Source organism: Oryctolagus cuniculus, chromosome 5 (genome assembly GCF_051225735.1).
Source record: "Oryctolagus cuniculus isolate XC-2025 breed Fujian yellow rabbit chromosome 5, ASM5122573v1, whole genome shotgun sequence".
NCBI classification, from domain to species: Eukaryota; Metazoa; Chordata; class Mammalia; order Lagomorpha; family Leporidae; genus Oryctolagus; species Oryctolagus cuniculus.
Genome location: NC_142871.1, coordinates 112272846 through 112291860, shown reverse-complemented (window position 1 = coordinate 112291860; position 19015 = coordinate 112272846). Strand labels below are relative to the sequence as shown.

At 37.5% G+C, this 19015-nt stretch overlaps 1 protein-coding gene across 4 annotated transcripts in view; it reads left to right on the top strand.

The window, feature by feature from the left end:
* ZNF451 (zinc finger protein 451) overlaps positions 1 to 19015 on the top strand; it is an 80847-nt gene that overhangs the window by 48111 nt on the left and 13721 nt on the right. For 3 of the 4 annotated variants that reach the window (XM_008263071.5, XM_070073913.1, XM_089333083.1), the window contains 6 exons: positions 5660 to 5813; positions 6284 to 6431; positions 11315 to 12924; positions 14701 to 14844; positions 16479 to 16609; positions 17813 to 17999. In XM_008263071.5, coding sequence (XP_008261293.3) covers positions 5660 to 5813; positions 6284 to 6431; positions 11315 to 12924; positions 14701 to 14844; positions 16479 to 16609; positions 17813 to 17999 — 2374 coding nt within the window. The remainder of the gene's footprint in view (positions 1 to 5659; positions 5814 to 6283; positions 6432 to 11314; positions 12925 to 14700; positions 14845 to 16478; positions 16610 to 17812; positions 18000 to 19015) is intronic. The other variant, XR_011388659.2, reaches the window with a different exon arrangement.

The window sequence follows — 19015 nt, the reverse complement described above, 5'->3', positions numbered from 1 at the left end:
TATCCAGGTCTCCCACATTGTTGTCAGGGACTGAAGTACTTGGGCCATTTTATGCTGCTTTCCCAGGCACATTAGCAGGAAGCTGGATCAGAAGTGAAACAGCCCGGACTTGAACTGTTCCTGCATTGTGAGATTTTGGCATTGCAAGCTGCTGCTTTATCCTCTGCACCACAATGTCGGTCCTTCATTTTCTTTTCTTTTTTTTTTTTTATTTATTTGAGAGAGTTACAAACAGAGAAAGGGAGAGACAGAGAAAAATGTCTTCTCTCTGCTGGTTCACTCCCCATATGGCCGTAATGGCTGGAGCAGAGCTGATCTGAAGCCAGGATCCAGGAGTTTCTTCCTGGTCTCCCACATGGGTGAGGGGGCCAAGCACTTGGGCCATCTTCCGCTGCTTTCCCCACCTAGCAGAGCGCTGGATAGGAAGTAGAGCAGCTGGATCTTGAACTGGCACCCATGTGGGATGCTGGCATCATAGGCAGAAGGCAGAGGTTTAGCCTGTTATACCATAGTGCTGGCCCCTCATTTTCTTTTCTTTAAGAATCACAGAATCCATTTTGTATTGCTTTCCCCTTTGCCTTCTCTCTGGAAACAGAATTAGGACTTTCAACATTCTGAGAAGCATAAAATAGAGCAGAGACTTTGGTGTCAGACAGAACTGGATTCCAGGTACCCCCCCCCCCACCTTTTATATATATATATATATGTATATATATATACACACACACACACACACACACACACACATATATTTGTTTACATTGATGACAGATACAGAGATATATCCTGTGCACTGGTTCACTCTACAAAAGCTTTCATCAGCCAGGCCTGGGTCAAGCCCTCACTAAGCCCAGGATTTCATCCATGTCTGCCAGATGGCAAGTACTCAAGTACTTGAAAAATTATGTGGTGCCTCCCAGGTGCATTAGTAGGAAGCTGAATCAGTAGCAGAATAGCTGGGATTCAGTATGGCTCTCTGTTGTAGGATATAGCTATGGATGTCGCATAGGTAGTGGCTTAACCTACTGTTTTATAATGCCCTGCCCACCCATCTCTCAGTCACTTATTAGCTCCATGTTCTCGGCAGTTACTGATCTGTGAGCTTGGTTTCTAAAATGATATAAAATGATATTGTTATGCTAACATACAAGATTGTTAAGGGAAAACATAATATTCTGTAAAGCACTTTGGACCTACCAGTAATAATATTCCTTGGAATGTCTGTAGTGGAGACTAAAGGAAACTTCTGTGCAATAGGTTGTAATTTCCTCTCTTAACCAGAAGAGGTCGCTGAAAAATTTTACAGGCCTCATTTTTTTTTTTTTCTTCTACTTTATTTTGTAAAGATGGCATTCTCCAGTGGAAGAGACACGACTTTGATTTTCTTTCCTTGCTTTCCCCATCACCTTCCTGCTTTTCTTTCACCTCCACTTTCTTCTCAGACTCTAAACCAGTTCTTCTCTAACTTTCTAATATATACATGAAACTTGTGGGATTTTGTTAAAATGCAGATTCTGATTCCGTAGTCTGTAGTGGAATCTTAGATTCACATTTCTGACAAGCTCCTGAGTGATGACAATGCTTTGGGTCACACTTTTAGTGACTTGACATTAAACCCATCCAGGAGATATTTTAACTCCAGGTAGCTTCCTGTTTCCCTCTCTCACCTCTTTTTTTTCTTTGTGTCTGGGTGTGTGTGTTTGTGTGTGTGGTGCCGGTAGTAGATAAACTGTAAGCTTCTTTGTGCCTCGGTGTCAGTTTTGGGTCAGTAGGAACTAAGGGTCATCTACATTTTAGCATATATAAACATTTTAATCCATTTTATTACCACATTTGGATTGTTTCAACTTTTTGTGTGTTATGAATAAGGCTTTTATAAACAATTATCCATGTCTGTGTGGATATGTGTTTTAGCTCCTTTCAGCAAGATAAATTGCTAGGTCATGTGGTAACTATACTTAATTTTCTTGAAGAACTGCCCAGTTGTTGTCTAGTATATTGTACCATTTTGTTTTCCTACCAGCAGAATATGAATGTTTTAATTGCTCCACACTCTTGGCCAACAGTTATTATCTGTCTTTTTTGAATGTAGTTATCCTTGTGGGTATGAAGTAGTATCCTGATGTGTTTCTGCTTTGTTGGTATACAAATTTGTGTGGTATGTTTTATTTTTAATAGAGCCACAAATGTACTAAGTAGGAATTGAACACTTTAACTTACCAGACATCTTATTTCCCTTCACTTTACCAAACTTGTGGAATTTGCAAACTTCATCGAGGATAAAATTTGGGCTCTGTGGAGCACATCATCTAAGCAAGTTTTATTTTGAATCCACATGTAACTCACAATTGAGCTAAAAATTTTATTTACTTAGAGTTCCTCAAGTAGGAGAAACTTGTAGAAATTGTTGGTTTATTGCTGTTATCATACAGGAGTGGGAAACCTTTTTTCTGCCAAGAGCCATTTGGATGTTTATAACATCCAAGTTATCAACTTAAAAATTAGCCTGCTATAGATTACTGAATTTTGAGTCTTGCCAGAGGTTGCCTTGGCAGGGCCAGACTAAATGATTTTGTGGGCCTTATATGGCCTGCGGGCCAGACGTTCCCTACCCCTGAAATCTTCTGTTTAGAATGCAGAATGTCCTTTCAGAGGCATTGTTTCTTCCATGTGGCACTGATGAAATTGAAATTAAAACAGGAGGGAGGGATTGGGAGTTGTGAAAACACCATGGACTTCATAAACAACAATATATAGGTTTGAATGGTTCATTTGCCCCTTCCAAGGATATAAGTTGTTTGGAGTAAGATGTTTAGTTGGTAAACTTATTTGGATTTCAGTTTTTTAATTTGTAGATAATGAAACTTACGAGGTTGTCACAGGATTAAGTGAATAAATATGTTCAGTACCCTGGTGTGGTACCTGATAACGTGTTTAACATAAATGTAAGTTTTCTATTTCTCTTCTTGTTGTATGTTGTATGTACAATACAAACCATTATGATACTCCTAGTGTTAGCAATAGTAAGTTTGGGGCCGGCGCTGTGGCGCAGCAGATTAAAGCCCTGGCCTGAAGTGACAGCATCCCATATGGGAGCCAGTTCGAGTTCAGCTGCTCCACTTCCAATCCAGCTCTCTTCTATTGCCTGTGATAGCAGTAGAGGATGGCCCAAGTCCTTGGGCCCCTGCACCCATGGTGGGAGACCTGGAAGAAGCTTCTGACTCCTGGCTTTGGATTGGTGTAGCTCCGGCCATTGTGGCTATCTGGGGAGTGAACCATTGGATGGAAGACCTCTGTCTCTACCTCTCTCTGTAACTCTGTCATGGTTGCCTTTGTACAAGCCATGGCATACTCACCTCCTATTTACCATGTCTCCTGATGGAGCTTGGAGAGTTAGAGGTGGCTCAACAGCAGCTGCAAATATGATCCTGAACCTTCAGTTTTAAGTGGAGAAGTTGCTTAACGAAGTTTGAAAATAGGTGATAGACAGCAGACTCATAGAATGGCAGATGTCCTAAATAGCACTCTGGCCTCAGAATCAGCCCTTAAGGCATTCGGATATGGCTGAAGAGCCCATGAGAGTATTTTAGGCATGGAAAGCCAAGACACCCTGGAAAAAAAAAAAAAAAAAAGACCTAAATGGAAGATCTCCGCGAGTGAGATCCCAGTGGAAAGAATGGGGCCATCAAAGAAGGAGGTACCTTTCTCTGAAGGGAGGAGAGAGCTTCCACTTTGACTATGACCCTGTCGGAATAAGATCAAAGTCGGCGAACTCAAAAGGCTTCCATAACCTTGGCAACTCATGACTAGAGCCTAGGGAGATTACTGATGCCATAAACAAGAGTGTTAAATTGTTAAGTCAACAACAGGAGTCACTGTGTGCTTACTTCTCATGTGGGATCTGTCCTTAGTGTGTTGTCCAATGTGAAGTAATGCTATAACTAGTACTGAAACAGTATTTTACACTTTGTGTTTCTGTGTGAGTGTAAACTGATGAAATCTTTACTTAATACATACTAAATCGATCTTCTGTATATAAAGATAATTGAAAATGAATCTTGATGTGAATGGAATGGGAGAGGGAGTGGGAGATGGGAGGGGTGTGAGTGGGAGGGAAAAAAATATAAAATTACTCTTAGGTGTTTAATTAATGCTATAACTAGTACTCAAATAGTATTTTACACTTTGTGTTTCTGTGTGGGTGCAAACTGGAAATCTTTACTTAATATATGCTAAATTGATCTTCTGTATGTAAAGATAATTGAAAATTAATCTTGATGGGAATGGAAGGGGAGAGGGAGCGGGAGAGGGGAGTTTGTGGGTGGGAGGGAAGTTATGGGGGGGAAGCTATTGTAATCCATAAGCTGTACTTTGGAAATTTATGTTCATTAAATAAAATTTAAAAAAATTATGAATAAAGAGAAATTAACTTAATATAAAAAATAGGTGATAGAAAACTTATATAGACAAATGTAGAAAGTAACTATAAACGAAATAGATATTTGAAATAATATTTGGAGAATGAGACAGAAATTACCTTCAGTTACAAAGGACTGTTTCAGATTAATCAGAAGGGAAGAAAGCAAAACAATTAAAGGGAAAGGATATGAGTAAGAAATTCACCGAACAGTGTATTCAAATAGCAGATTTATGAATAAATGCTCAAGCTCAGACAAGGAAATATAAATTAAAGTAACCACGAGTAATCACATCGGGCAGACTGACCAAAATGAAAAGATCTGTAATATCTACTGCTGCCAGGCTCATTGAGTGCCAGGGGATATATGAGTTTGATAGAACCTTTTTGAAATTCAGTCATACCATATCTTTTAATATCCAAGTGTCTTTTAACCTCAAGGGTGCATGTATTTGCATATTAAAAGATACAATATGATTACTTTTCCTAAAGGATGGTGAATACATATTTGTATGTATGTATGTAACATACATATTTGAACATATATACAGATACATATAAATACACCCCACAAGCATTGATATTATATATATTTAAGGCTATTGTTGATATCATTATTTATAGTGGAAAGGGGAACCAATCTAAAACAGTACCTAGAAATGGATGGTTTACTAAGTGATAATAGGTCCACATGATGGGGTATTTTGTAAACATTAAGAACCATGAATTAGAGTCATACCAGTTGATTTTTGGAATTTCCATTAGGTGTTATGGAATAAAAAACTAATGGGAAAAATCTGTAAGATGACCATATTTGATGAAACAATGACATTTGCTGTTATATGTTTATTTCTCCATTATTTTTGTAAATGGTTAAGCACTGAGAAATTTATGGTAGACTACATATTTGTAAATATTGTTTATATATTGTAGGATAGAATTAGTAAAGCAAAAAGTCATAACTGTGGTATGATTATATGCATCTATTGTAAATGAATGTGCATGTAAAATATGAAAAATACTTAGCAAATTACTAAGAAAGATGGCCAGAATTTCTTTTGAAGGGAAACAAATTTGATATTTTACACAGGAAATCTTATTTATGGTAAAAGATACACAATTTACATGTTATGAGTTGAGATAGAATGTTCCAAATAATGAATAGGAAATTTTGGAAGTTAATTTGAAAAAAATAATTATTGATTTTACTTGTTTATAATACAGCTTTGTGTTATATTTTAGGGAGCTGCAGATGATGGACATTCCAACAGCCTTCTTCCTCAGGTTATTCAATGTTTTGCATGTCCAAGTTGCTTCCTTCTTTTTAGCAGCAAAGATGAGTGTTTGAAGCATATGTCTGGAAAGAATCACTTCCATCAGAGTTTTAAACTGGGTGGTATGTTAAGTCTCTCTTCTGCTGAAAATTATTAAACTACTTTCATCTTAGATGATTTACCATATTTCCCAGATTTTTCCTGAAGTTATTTATCTTCATTTTAGCACCATGAAAGTGAAATATTTTTTACCTCAATTCTTATTTTTTAAAAAAGATTCTCTGTTTGTACTTACAAGTAAGGTTTACCCATTTTGTGGAAGAGACATGAGAAGAGAACATTTATTCAGGAAGATAACTTTGTTATTTTCCTGATGTATGGAAAGTTGAATATGTCTCAGCATTTAAAACTCAAATTTTAATTTGAATATGAGTAAGGCATCCTTTGCATTTAAGTCTAGAAAATGACTTTTCTTGCATTTTTATTAAATACATATCTTGTTCCAACTGATGTTGAAAAAGAATAAGAGGAAAAGTGTTGAGTCACTCTGTATTCAAATGACTTTGCAAATTTAGTTTATTTTGTCTTTCAGATGACAAGGGGATAGCACATCCAATATCATTTCCATCTTTTGCAAAGAAACTTTTGGTCTCTCTGTGTAAAGATGTTGCATTTCAAGTTAAGTGTGTGGCCTGCCACCAGACATTGCGTTCCCATATGGAGCTCACTGCCCATTTCAGGTTTGTACAAGTCTAGTCTTGGGTTATAAAGGAATCCTGGTGAATTCTTCACCAGTGGGAAGATTCAACAACTATTCCTTTTCCATGTTTCTCTCTTTTTAAAATGAGAATATGTGTTTGTCTGGAAGTTAATCAAGTTTAGCATAGTGACAGAAGATAGAAGTATGGAAAAAGTGGATATTTTGATTCCACTGGAATGTAAAATAAGCCAACAGTTCTGAGTTCTGTGAGTATTTTTCTGTATGTGTTCTGTGATCACAAGTGGAGCAGCCGAGATTGAACTTGTGCCCATAATGGAATGCTGGCATTGCAGGCAGAGCTTAACCCACTATGCCACAATGCTGGCCACAGGAATTTCTAAAATATATGAATATACATCAATTTAAAGATTCTTTGCACCAAAATAAGCATTTTTTAAAGTTCTATTTTTATGAAATTTAAAAATACCCTTCCTTGTATGTTCTACGGTTTGAATATGGTTTGTTCTACAAAGGTTCATGTGCTGGAAGCTTGGTCTTCAAGTAATGGTATTGAGATGTGGTAGAACCTTTAAGATGTTGGGCTTAGGCTGGCGCCGTGGCTCAATATGCTAATCCTCTGCCTTGCGGCGCCGGCACACCGGGTTCTAGTCCCGGTCGGGGCGCCGGATTCTGTCCCAGTTGCCCCTCTTCCAGGCCAGCTCTCTGCTGTGGCCCGGGAGTGCAGTGGAGGATGGCCAAAGTCCTTGGGCCCTGCACCCACATGGGAGACGAGGAAAAGCACCTGGCTCCTGGCTTCGGATCAGCGCGATGCGCTGGCTGCAGTGCGCCGGCCGCGGCTTCCGTTGGAAGGTGAACCAATGGCAAAAGGAAGACCTTTCTCTCTGTCTCTCTCTCTCTCTCATTGTCCACTCTGCCTGTCAAAAAAAAAAAAAAAAAAAAAAAAAGATGTTGGGCTTAATGAGAGGTTATTAGGTCATGGGGATATTACACTACCAAGGGATTAATGCCTGTCATAAAGGAATGGGGGTAGGTCTTGTAGAACTGGATCAGTTACCATGAGCCTGGGTTATTAAAAAGTGAGGCCACCCCATATGTTTAGCCTCTTCTACACAAGCCTGCTGTCCATTCGCACACATAGGCTTTTCTGGTGATATCATCCTATATGTTATACAGCAGGAGGCTCTTACCTGCTGGTGTCAGATTGTGAATTTTCCTGCCTTCAGAACCATGAACCAAGCAAATCTCTTTATAAAGTACCCAGCTTCAGGTATTTTGTTAGAGTAGCATAAAACAGACTAAGACATTATGAATATTTTTGACTATTTCTCTATCACTTTCTATATTCATATTATTAATTATATCTTTTAATAACTAGAAGTTTTTAATCTCATTAAATGCAGTATACTGATTTTTTTCCCTTTTGTGGTTATGCTGTGTTCCTCCTGAGCAATCATCTGTTCTTGCTTAAGGGATATATTTTTATAAATCACTTTTTTATTTTTAAATATTTATTTATTTGAAAGTCAAAGTTACACAGAGAAGGAGAGGCAGAGAAAGAGGTTTTCCATCCATTGGTTCACTCCCCAATTGGCTGCAACGGCCAGAGCTGCACCAATCTGAAGCCAGGAGCCAGGAGCTTCTTCTTGGGTCTCCACGTGGGTGCAGGGGCCCAAGGAGTTGGGCCATCTTCTATAGCTTTCCCAGGCCATAGTAGAGAGCTGGATCAGAAGTGGGACTTGAACTGGCACCCATATGGGATGTGGGCACTGCAGGCTTCGGCTTTACCTGCTATGCCACAGTGCTGGCTCCATCATTTTTATCTTTTTTGAAAGGCAGGGAGGTAGAGTAGATCTCCTATTTGCTAGTTCACTTCACAAAATGTCCACACAGCCCGGGCTGCAAACAGGAGCATGGAACTCAGTCTGGGTCTCCCACATGGGTGACAGGCACCTGGTCACTTAAGCTTTCACCTGCTACCTCCCAGGGTGTGCCTTTTCAGAAAGCTGGAATTGGGAGTGGAGCCAGGACTCTAACCCAGGTTCTCCCATAAGAGTTGCAGGCATCTGAAGTGGTACCATTGTTGGTTTTGTTAAGATTTATTTATTTAATCTGGAAAAGTCAGAGAGAGGGAGAGATAGGGAGAAAGAGAGAGAAAAAGAGATCTTTCATCTGCTGATTCACTCCCCAGATGGTCATATTTACTAGGTCTGGGCCAGGGCTGCACCCAGGAGCCAAGAGTTTCTTTTACGCTTCCCACGTGGTTGCAGAGTCCCAGGCACTTGGACCATCTTCTGCTGCTTTCCCAGGCACATTAGCAGGGAGCTGAATTGGAAGTGGAACAGCCAGGACATGAACTAGCGCCTATATGGGAAGCCACAATGCAGGCCCCCAGGTGGTGTCTTTTTATTTATTTTTATTTTAAGGTAAACAGATTTCATGTAGCTCATAAATGCACCCAAGTGGCATCTTAACCATATTTTATTTCATATTGTAAAAATGCAGGATTAATTCTTCTTACCTTTTTTTGTTGTTATGTTATTATCTAATCTATATCAAATTTTTGTTGAATTTTTTTAATAGTGGCTTTTTTTTTTTTAAGAAAAGATTTATTTATTTTTGACAGAGTTGCAGAGAGGCAGAGAGAGAGTTCTTCCATCTGCTGGTTTACTCCCAGATGGCTGCAATAGCTAGGGCTGAGCCAGGCCAAAGGAGGAGCTAGGAGCTTCTTCTAGGTTTCCCATGTGGTTGCAGGGACCCAAATTCTTGGGCCATCATCCATTGCTTTCCCAGGCACATTAGCAGGGAGCTGGATTGGAAGTGGAGCAGCCAGGTCTTGAACTGGGGCCCATATGGGATGCTGGCACTGCAGGTGGTAGCTTTACCTGCTATGCCATAGGGCAGGCACTTTGTTGAGTTTTAAAATAACTAGCATTTTATTTCAGTCTGTTTTTTGCTTATTTCTTTGTTCATTAATTTCTGATCTTTAAACTTTTAATTTGCTTACCTTTTTCTGCCTTCTTTAGGTGGAGGCCTACATTGAATTTTGGCCTTTTTCATTATAAATATCTAAAAATGTAAATTTTCTTTTAAGTACTTCTTTACCTGTATCATAAAGATGTTGATAACTTAATGTTTTAGTTTGTGTTAAATTAAAATTATTTTTTCCTTTAAGCAGTTAAACATAGAATTATCATTTGACATTGCAGTTCTACTCCCAGGAATACAGTCAAGAGAAATGAAAACTTAGGTACACACAAAGCTTTCCAAATTTTTTATAGCAGCGTGATTTATAATAGCTGAAAATTGCAAACAACTCATGTCTGTCCACTGGCAGATGAATAACCAAACAAAAAGAAAGTATAATCACACAAAGGAATTTATTTGGCTGTAGAAAGGAATGAAACACTGATGTGTGTGTTATAATCCCAGAGAACCTTGAATACATTCTGATAAGGGAAATAGCCAGTCAAAAAAGTTCATTTATTACATGATTCCATTCATATGTAATTGCAGAATAGGGAAAAGTACAGAAACAGAAATTAGTTGTTTAGAGCTCAGTGATTGCTTCAAGTTGGGAAGCAGGGGGAAAGAGAGCTGAAAGGTGTGAGGTTTCTTTTTGACATGATGCAATGTACTGGAATTGACTGTAGCGATGATTGCACTTATCTGTAAATATATGTCAAGCCATTGAAATTGAACATTCTGAGTGTGTGAATTATGTGGTATGTGAATTATATCCAATAAAGCTTTTTAAAGTATACTTTTAAAAATTTGTGTCTCTTCCATTTTGGTTTTTTTCTTTGACATATATTTGTTAGTAATGTGTTGTTTAACTTTTAAAGATTTATGAATGTCTAAGTATTTAGGAGGCTTTATTCTAATTTCTCCTTTAATTCCACTATAATTAGAGATTGTACTTTGTATAATTTCCCTCTTTTAAAATGTATGTAGAGTGCCAGCAAGTCTGTTCTCTTTGGAGTTTAATAATGAAGGGAAGACAATTGGAACCCCATTATTCCATTTTTCTTTTCCCTAGAGAAGTTAATTTTTGGAATAGTGTGTAGTATTATTGAGCCTAGTTCTTCAGTGCAAAACTGCTATTGGTATGGCATGTTCTTGGCATAAAGTTAATCAGTTAAAGAATACACACTGGGGAAGGCATTTGACCTAGCAGTTGGAGCACCTGAATCCCACATCAGACTGTTGTTTGGGTTTGATTCCCACCTCTATTTCCAGTTCCAGCTTCTAGCTAATGCACATCGTGGGAGGCAGCCTGTGATGGCTCAAATAGTTGGGTTTCTGCCACCAGTGTGGGGAGACCTGAATTGAGTTCCTAACTCCCACCTTCTGCCTGCCTCAGCCCTGGCCATTGGCAAGTATTTGGGGAGGGAACCAGCAGATGGGAGTGTGTTCTCTTTGGCCCTCTCACTCACTCACTCACTCTGTCTCTTTCTCCCCCTCTCATGACCTCCCTCTGCCTTTCCAGAAGAAGGAAAAAGAAAAAAAATAAGACCAATTACTAGGTTATCTAGAATCTTACCATAATATTTTCCTTATAGTTTAGTTACTTTGGAGAGAGTAATAATTTTCTTATCTGATAAGTTCCTCTGTCAATGCATTTGACACAGGTTTTAATTTTCCAAAGTTTACTGGAGTTTTTTTGATCTTCTGATTCTAGTTTTACCTTTTTGAATGGAGTTTACAAATAGATAAACTATAGGTGTGTAATACTAAGTTATCTTGAGGTGATAAATACCATTAAACCTGCATCTTTGTTAAAAGCTATCTTAGTGCTTATTTATACGTTGTTGTTTTTTTTTTTTTAAATTACTGCAATAAAAAGATACAGCATATTTAGAAAATACTTACAAAAGAGTTTCTGTTTGTTTTTATCCAATTTAGAGTTCGTTGTCGAAATGCTGGTCCTGTAGCTGTAGCTGAGAAGAGTATTACCCAGGTTGCAGAGAAATTCATATTAAGAGGTTATTGTCCAAATTGCAATCAAGTCTTTGTGGATGAAATGAGCACCCAAGCTCATAAGGAGAATTCAGGACACAAAATCCGAGTCATTAACTCAATGGAAGAATCACTCTTACTTTATTGCCACAGTAGTGAAGGGAATAAACCCCCTTCTGACTTGGATTTATTGTTAGATCAACCCAAATTTTCATCACTTAAGAGAACTGTGTCCATTAAAGGATCTAGCTCAGAGGATTGCAGTACCATTCCAAAAAAGAAGATGAATTTAGAAGATAAAAGCCATGAAAGTGTGGTTTGTACCCAGAAACAAAAGCCAACAGTTAAAACCTGGTTTTGTGAATGTAACCAACGATTCCCCAGTGAAGATGCAGTGGAAAAACACGTTTTTGCAGCAAATACCATGTGTTACAAGTGTGTGGTCTGTGGAAAGGTATGTGAAGATTCAGGGGTCATCCGTTTACACATGAGCCGGATTCATGGAGGGGCACATTTGAATAATTTTCTTTTCTGGTGTCGGACATGTAAAACAGAGTTAATAAAGAAAGATGCTATCATGGCACATGTGACTGAATTTCATAATGGACACAGATACTTTTATGAGGTGGATGAGATGGAAGACGAAACTTTGCCATCATCCTCTGTCACACTAGTGAATCATTTGACTGAAAGCAAGCCTTCTTCAGCTATTACTATTATTGATCATTCCCCATCAAACAGTCCTCCAAGGGGCAAATGGCAATGCCGAATTTGTGAAGATATGTTTGATTCCCAAGAATGTGTAAAACAGCATTGCATGTCTTTGTCAAGTCACCAGTTTCATAGATACAGCTGTGCCCATTGCGGAAAGACTTTTCATAAGGTAGAAACATTATACCGACATTGCCAAGATGAACATGACAATGATATAAAGCTTAAATACTTCTGTGGGCTTTGTGATCTTGTCTTTAATGTGGAGGAAGCGTTTTTGAATCACTATAAAGAGCGTCACAGCATAGATTATGTGTTTGTGTCAGAAAAAATTGAAACTTCGATTAAAACTGAGGAAGATTTTCCAGTAGTAGAGACCAGCAACCTGTTAACCTGTGGTTGTCATGAGAGTTACATCTGTAAAGTCAACAGAAGAAAAGATTATAGTAGATGTCTCCAGATGATGCTGGACAAAGGTAAACTGTGGTTTCGCTGCAGTTCGTGTTCAGCAACGGCACAGAATTTAGCCAACATGAATGCTCATATCCATCAAGTGCATGGGAAAGAAAAGAATGACGATGGGGAGGAACAGCAGTACATGATCAAATGTGGCACCTGCACCAAAGCATTTCATGATCCTGAGAGTGCTCAGCAGCACTTCCATAGAAAACATTGCTTCTTAAAGAAACCCAATGTGTCTCATTTTGGATCTGAAAAAGCAAACCTGTATAAGTTTACTGCCGCTGCCTCACGTATGGAGCGAAAATTGAAACAGGCAGTAAGCCATCCTAAAAATTCAGACATGGAGAAAGGAACTGATAATGACCTAAGCTGTCAGAATATAGGTATGGCTTTACAACTCTAGAAATTTCACTTTCTAATATATAAAAGTACATGCAGTGGACCCATCATTTTTGAGACTGCTGATGATTCAGTTGTGAAGCCAGATACGTGAGAGGATGATATTTTAGTCAGTTAATTATTCTGCGGTATATACTTTTTAGGGGTACATAGTCTTACTACTTCACTTTCTAAACATAGTATATGTTGTGTTTAAGTAATGTATTATAGATATTTTCTTTTACAAAAGGAGATTTTGAGAGATGAAGGAAGTTGATAATCTTACTGAAAGTCAGATTTGAAAGTTATTCTGGTCATTATCATCACTTAGATTTTTCTAAAAATCTTACATTGTTCAGATATATTTAAAAATCTTGCAAATATTTAGATATATTAAAAAGATAACCTGATGAATTCTTTTTGTTTCTATTGTCCTTATCTTTAAATATGACAAAAACAGTTTTGGCATTTGTATATATTTCTGTTATGATTTATTTGGAAGCAAAGCTTTTAACAATATAGTTAAAAATAACAATTAAAAGTAGAGTTAAAAGTAGTAGTAAGAAATCATGGGTAAAACAGATTTGAATTCTCTTGTACTTAATCTGATTTTCCTTCTTCCATGTCATAGGTTAATAAGTCTAGAAGAGTGTAATGTTTTAATTTTGTTTAGAAGATAACTGTTTTTTGTTTAGACTATAATTTTAGGTCTGTATCCTTTAAGTAACTTTTAATTCAGTGAGTTATACAATGAACCATTGAATTTATGTAACTTTGCTCATTAGCATATCTGATCTCAGCATCACCTTTAATTAAAGTATGTTTTCAGTGAGAAAGAATTAAGTCATATATGACCCACTCCAAACAGTGGTCACACCATTTTATATTCTCTAATGCATTTTTCAGCTCTTTTGAGTACTTTTGGGAATTTGTGTTAATCTGTTTGACAGAGATTTTGGAATCTCTAAATCTATAATTGCTGAGAACTGGGAGAAAGGATGTAAGGTAGCTTAGAAATGAGAGAGTATATTTGAAGGAACCTCTATTAGGCATAATAGAATCTATTCTTTTTAAAAATAACTTAATCTTTTTAAAGTTTGCACTACTGTGGCTGGAAACTTTTAAGGCCATGTCAAGGTCTAAAAGTATGAAGCAAGGCAAAGAGGAGGGAGAAAGAGTTGGAGAATGAGGGAAGATGAACTGAGATCCTGAGAGAACCAAGATATGTTTATGGTGGGAGATGTTAATGTGCCACTGGCACCTATTTCTAGCACCACTTTATGGCAACAATGTTGTAGGTTTTCTTATTTCTGCTCTCTTGGGTGTTTAATCATAGAGTCAGTCTAGATTAATAAATCAGTATAGATTGGGAAAAAAAAAATTCCGGTGGCAAGAAGTTTCTTAGCAAGTAACCCTGGAATTTTACATTGATGAATGATACAAGTTTTTGGTTATTTAACTTTAAAAATAGATCTTCTAGTTCCTAGAGTACATTAATTTAAAAAAAATTTTCTTTTACAAATGACTACTTAAAAGCTTTAGCATCAATGGCAGATATTTGTAGAAAAGATATATAATCAAAATTCTGAAGTGCTTTCAACATTATCTAAGTGAAAACTATGTCTATACAGATACAGGTAAAATGAAAAGGTTTAAATTGAGATGAATCACTTGTAAGGTTAATAGTTTTTGCCTGTTATGCTAATATTTTTTAGATTTGAGAATTAGAATGTTTATACCAAACTTTTACTGAATTCATGTTAATGTTTCCTTTTTCTCAGAAGAAGAAATTGTTGAGCTTCCAGATTTGGATTACTTGCGAACCATGACTCATATTGTCTTTGTAGATTTTGATAACTGGTCAAACTTCTTTGGTCATCTACCAGGGCATCTTAACCAAGGAACATTTATTTGGGGCTTTCAAGGTATGATTAATAAGAAAAGCCTTTTCCCCTATCACCCTTACAGTATGATTAACTTTAAAAGACTCCTCTTGAACTTTCCTGAATAGATCATAAGACCATAAATAGAATATTGTGACTTTGCAATGTAGTTACTTTCCTAGCATATTCTCTACATGTCTCCATAGTTAACATTAGCTCTATTTTTGTTGACCAATGGTTTGCAGATCTTAAGATATATATTATAAAAGGGTTTATTCAACACCTACACTGGGGCTGGCTTTGGAACAGTTTAAGCTGCTGCCTGCCACACTTATGAGTCCCTGCTGCTCGGTATCTAATTCACCTCCCTACTAATGTGCCTGGAAAAGCAGCAGATGATGGCCCAAGTACTTGGGCTCCTGTCACCCACGTGGGAGACCTAGATGGAGTTCCAGGCCCCTGACTTCATCTTGGCTCATTTGTGCCACTGTAGCCGTTTGGGGAGTGAACTAGCAGATGGAAGATCTTGTCTTCTCCTTCTTTCTCTTTAGCTGTTTTTCAAATAAACAAATAGATGAATAAAAAATTGTTTTTAAAAATATACCTATAGTATTCCAGCACTGTTGCTTGGTACTAACGTGGATATCAATTATCATTTTTTGTCTTTTAAAGTAGAAGAAAGTAAATGACAGTGTTAGATTTAAAACTTTGGCTTCTTAGCTACAGGACCATTAGTATTTTCAACATGCCACAACTGCTTCCACAGTTCATTCTTGCTGTTTGTAGTGTGCAGCTTCATCTAATCCAAATCTTTTTACAAACCATTGATTTACAGAGGTTTAGTATGTGAGTATCTGATATAGTTCATGTGTGATAGGCAGTAGCATGTAAAGAGGAGGATTGGAATTAAAGATAGAAACATACTAATCTAGATAAGATAGCCATTATAATGTTTTAAGTCTAGCTCTGCTGATTTCCTGTGTTTTTATTGACAGAACAGCCTTGGCATAAAATAACAAAATGTTAATGGTTGTTCAAGAATTTTCACACACACATGTGTACCTGCTTGCACACACACAGAAATACACATACACTCTCACACTCATTCCTTTTGATTCTGTTTTGTATCCCCATGAATTTTCAGATGAGAAGGCAGATTCAGGGAAGTTGATCTTTCCCAGGATGATGATTTCTCTGCTAAGACTGAATTCTTCTTCTTCTTCTTTTTTTTTTTTTTGTTTGACAGAGTGGACAGTGAGAGAGAGAGACAGAGAGAAAGGTCTTCCTTTTCCGTTGGTTCACCCTCCAATGGCCGCTGCGGCCGGTGCACCGCGCTGATCTGAAGCCAGGAGCCAGGTGCTTCTCCTGGTCTCCCATGCAGGTGCAGGGCCCAAAAACTTGGGCCATCCTCCACTGCACTCCCGGGCCACAGCGGAGAGTTGAACTGGAAGAGGGGCAGCCGAGACAGAATCCCACACCCCGACTGGGACTAGAACCCGGGGTGCTAGTGCTGCAGGCGGATTAGCCTATTGAGCCGCAGCGCCAGCCTCTCCTACATTTTTATCTAGTACTTTCCCTCTAGAAAGATATTTTTTTAGTTTAAGTTTTCATTTGATACTAGTTTTAGTCTTTTCTTCCTGTTTTACTGTCACTTATGCCTTTTCTAAAACTTACAGGAGGAAACACCAATTGGAAGCCTCCACTCAACTGTAAAATTTATAATTACCTGAACAGAATTGGATGCTTCTTCCTTCATCCTCGCTGTAGTAAAAGAAAAGATGCTGCTGATTTTGCCATATGTATGCATGTGAGTCATTATTTTATTCAAAATCTAATGGGAATCTAAGATGACCTCCTTAAATTTTTTTCCCACTTGAATTGTAATGACAATGTGTAGATCATTCTTTAGTAGTATATTTTTGTAATAAAACATTCTGTATCAGTATTCTACTAGTGAGAACAGGAGCCCATGGCATTTTTCCTTTTTTTTTTTTTTTTTTAAAGATTTTATTTATTTGAAAGCATTACAGAAAGGGAGAGACAGATAAATCTTCCATCTGCTGGTTCAGGCTCCAAATGGCCACAACAGCTGGAGCTGGGCTAATCTGAAGCCAGGAACCAGGAGCCTCCTCTGGGTCCCCTATGTGGCTGCAGGGGCTTGAGGTGTCTTCTGCTGTTTTCCCAGGTGCATTAACAGGGAGCAGGATTGGAAGTGGAGCAGCTGGGACTCAAACTGGTGCCTGTACGGGATGCTGGTGCTACCCGCTACGCTGCTGCACAAGCCCCGCATATTTTTTTTGGCTGCTTTGTCCCCAACTCCTAGCAGACCTTCCACTGACCTTCCACTGTGCATAATAGACTGTCATCTGTGTTAGGAGTAAATAAAAGATAATCTGTGCTGAACGTGTACTGAGACAGTTTTAATTTAACATCTCTGAAATTTAGAGATACTTTCACAGTCACTGCTAATGTTGATGTTTATTTCTGTCTGCCAGTCACATAGAGAAACTGCCAACCCAAGACGTACTTTAAATTAAACTCTCTGCTTGAGAGCTTACATTTGTCACACTGTTAATGTGAATTTACTCTGCAGACTTGTTGACTGCTGCTTATGATTTAAATTGCAAGAGATTTCTTTCCATCTTATCCAGTACCAAGATTGAAGTATGCAAAATATTTTGCTTACTTTTTCCTCTATGGCAGATTTATTTCTTAGTTACACTTACTATGGCTTTCCAGTTTAATGTGGGAGCCCTCCTATGGGAGTTCTATTTTAGGTTTTTCTTTTTTTATTAGTGGCAGATAAAGTAGTTTATTTTATAACTATTGGATGCTTATATGTAATTAAATGTGACATTTCATTAATGAAGGGGTCTTTATATCAAACTCTGTGGGAGGTAGGGAACTAGCTTAATTTGCCTTCTTAGGTATGTGTTCACTATGAAATAGATTTAAGCGATTTGAGACTCATGCTGATTTTTATCAATCTATGCCATTTGTTCCAACTTAGGCTGGCCGTCTAGATGAACAACTACCCAAGCAAATTCCTTTCACCATCCTCTCAGGAGATCAAGGTTTTCTGGAACTAGAGAATCAATTTAAGAAGACTCAGAGGCCAGCTCATATACTAAACCCTCACCACTTAGAGGGAGATATGATGTGTGCCTTGTTAAATAGCATATCTGATACCACCAAAGGTATGCAGCCGCAGTCACAGTGCAAACCGCCCAAGAGGAGGAGACTTCACTGCTGAGAAAAACCAATAAACTGCTGTCCACTAGTAAACAGTTGCCTGCTCACATGCTTCTATCTTACTGGTCTTTTCCTTATCTCGCTTTCATTCTTTAGTGTTTTAGAGGAAAGCTTTTAATGCACAATAATGTTTTGGAGATTTTTTTAAGCTATTAGATAAAATTATATTTATTGGTATATAAAATAGATATTGATGGGTTGAAATATATATTACAATTCAGATTTTATTTTTTTCCTGAAATTCCATTAGTTTTTTAGAAAGCAAAGTCTTTTAGGTGAAAACCAAAAAGTAATAAGTCATAATATAGCAATACCAAGAAAAGAGAAAGACCATTTAAGAGGTTGATAGTGAGAAAGTAAAGTTCTGATAGGCTTTTAGGTTCTTGGAAGGGATGAGTAGCTCCTGTCTTATTACATTGCTGGGACTGGCACTCTCTTTTCCTCTTTTGTGGAATGGGTCCATGAAAAGAATGCTGATGACCAGTTTCACTGACCAGTACTGAAGAAAGGATATAATTCTAGGGATTCATAAGTTTTTGTTTTTCATAATTTCTCAAAGGAATTTGAGCATAAGAGAATATAAGAATAGTTAATTTTTGAATTATTAGTATTTGAAACCACAAATAAATAAGAATGGAAGAAATTGATGAATGACCACAATGAAAAATAGTGGCTACTTTTTGTCATTTTTATTGTTTGCCTTTCACTTTTCCAACTCTGCTTCCCTCCACGCTATTTTTTCTTTCTGTATATTTGGCACCATATTTTGATGGAAGGCCCATTATGAAAAATTTTGCTCTAATCACTTATAATGGATTGATTATCTTGAAATTAGGAGTCAAAGATCTGTTAGCCCAACTGGATTCTTTAAAGGAATGTGCAAGATTATAAAGGAAAATGAGCCTTATATAATACTTATATTTTAATAATGAATGTTACCTTCTAATTCTGTAATTTTTCA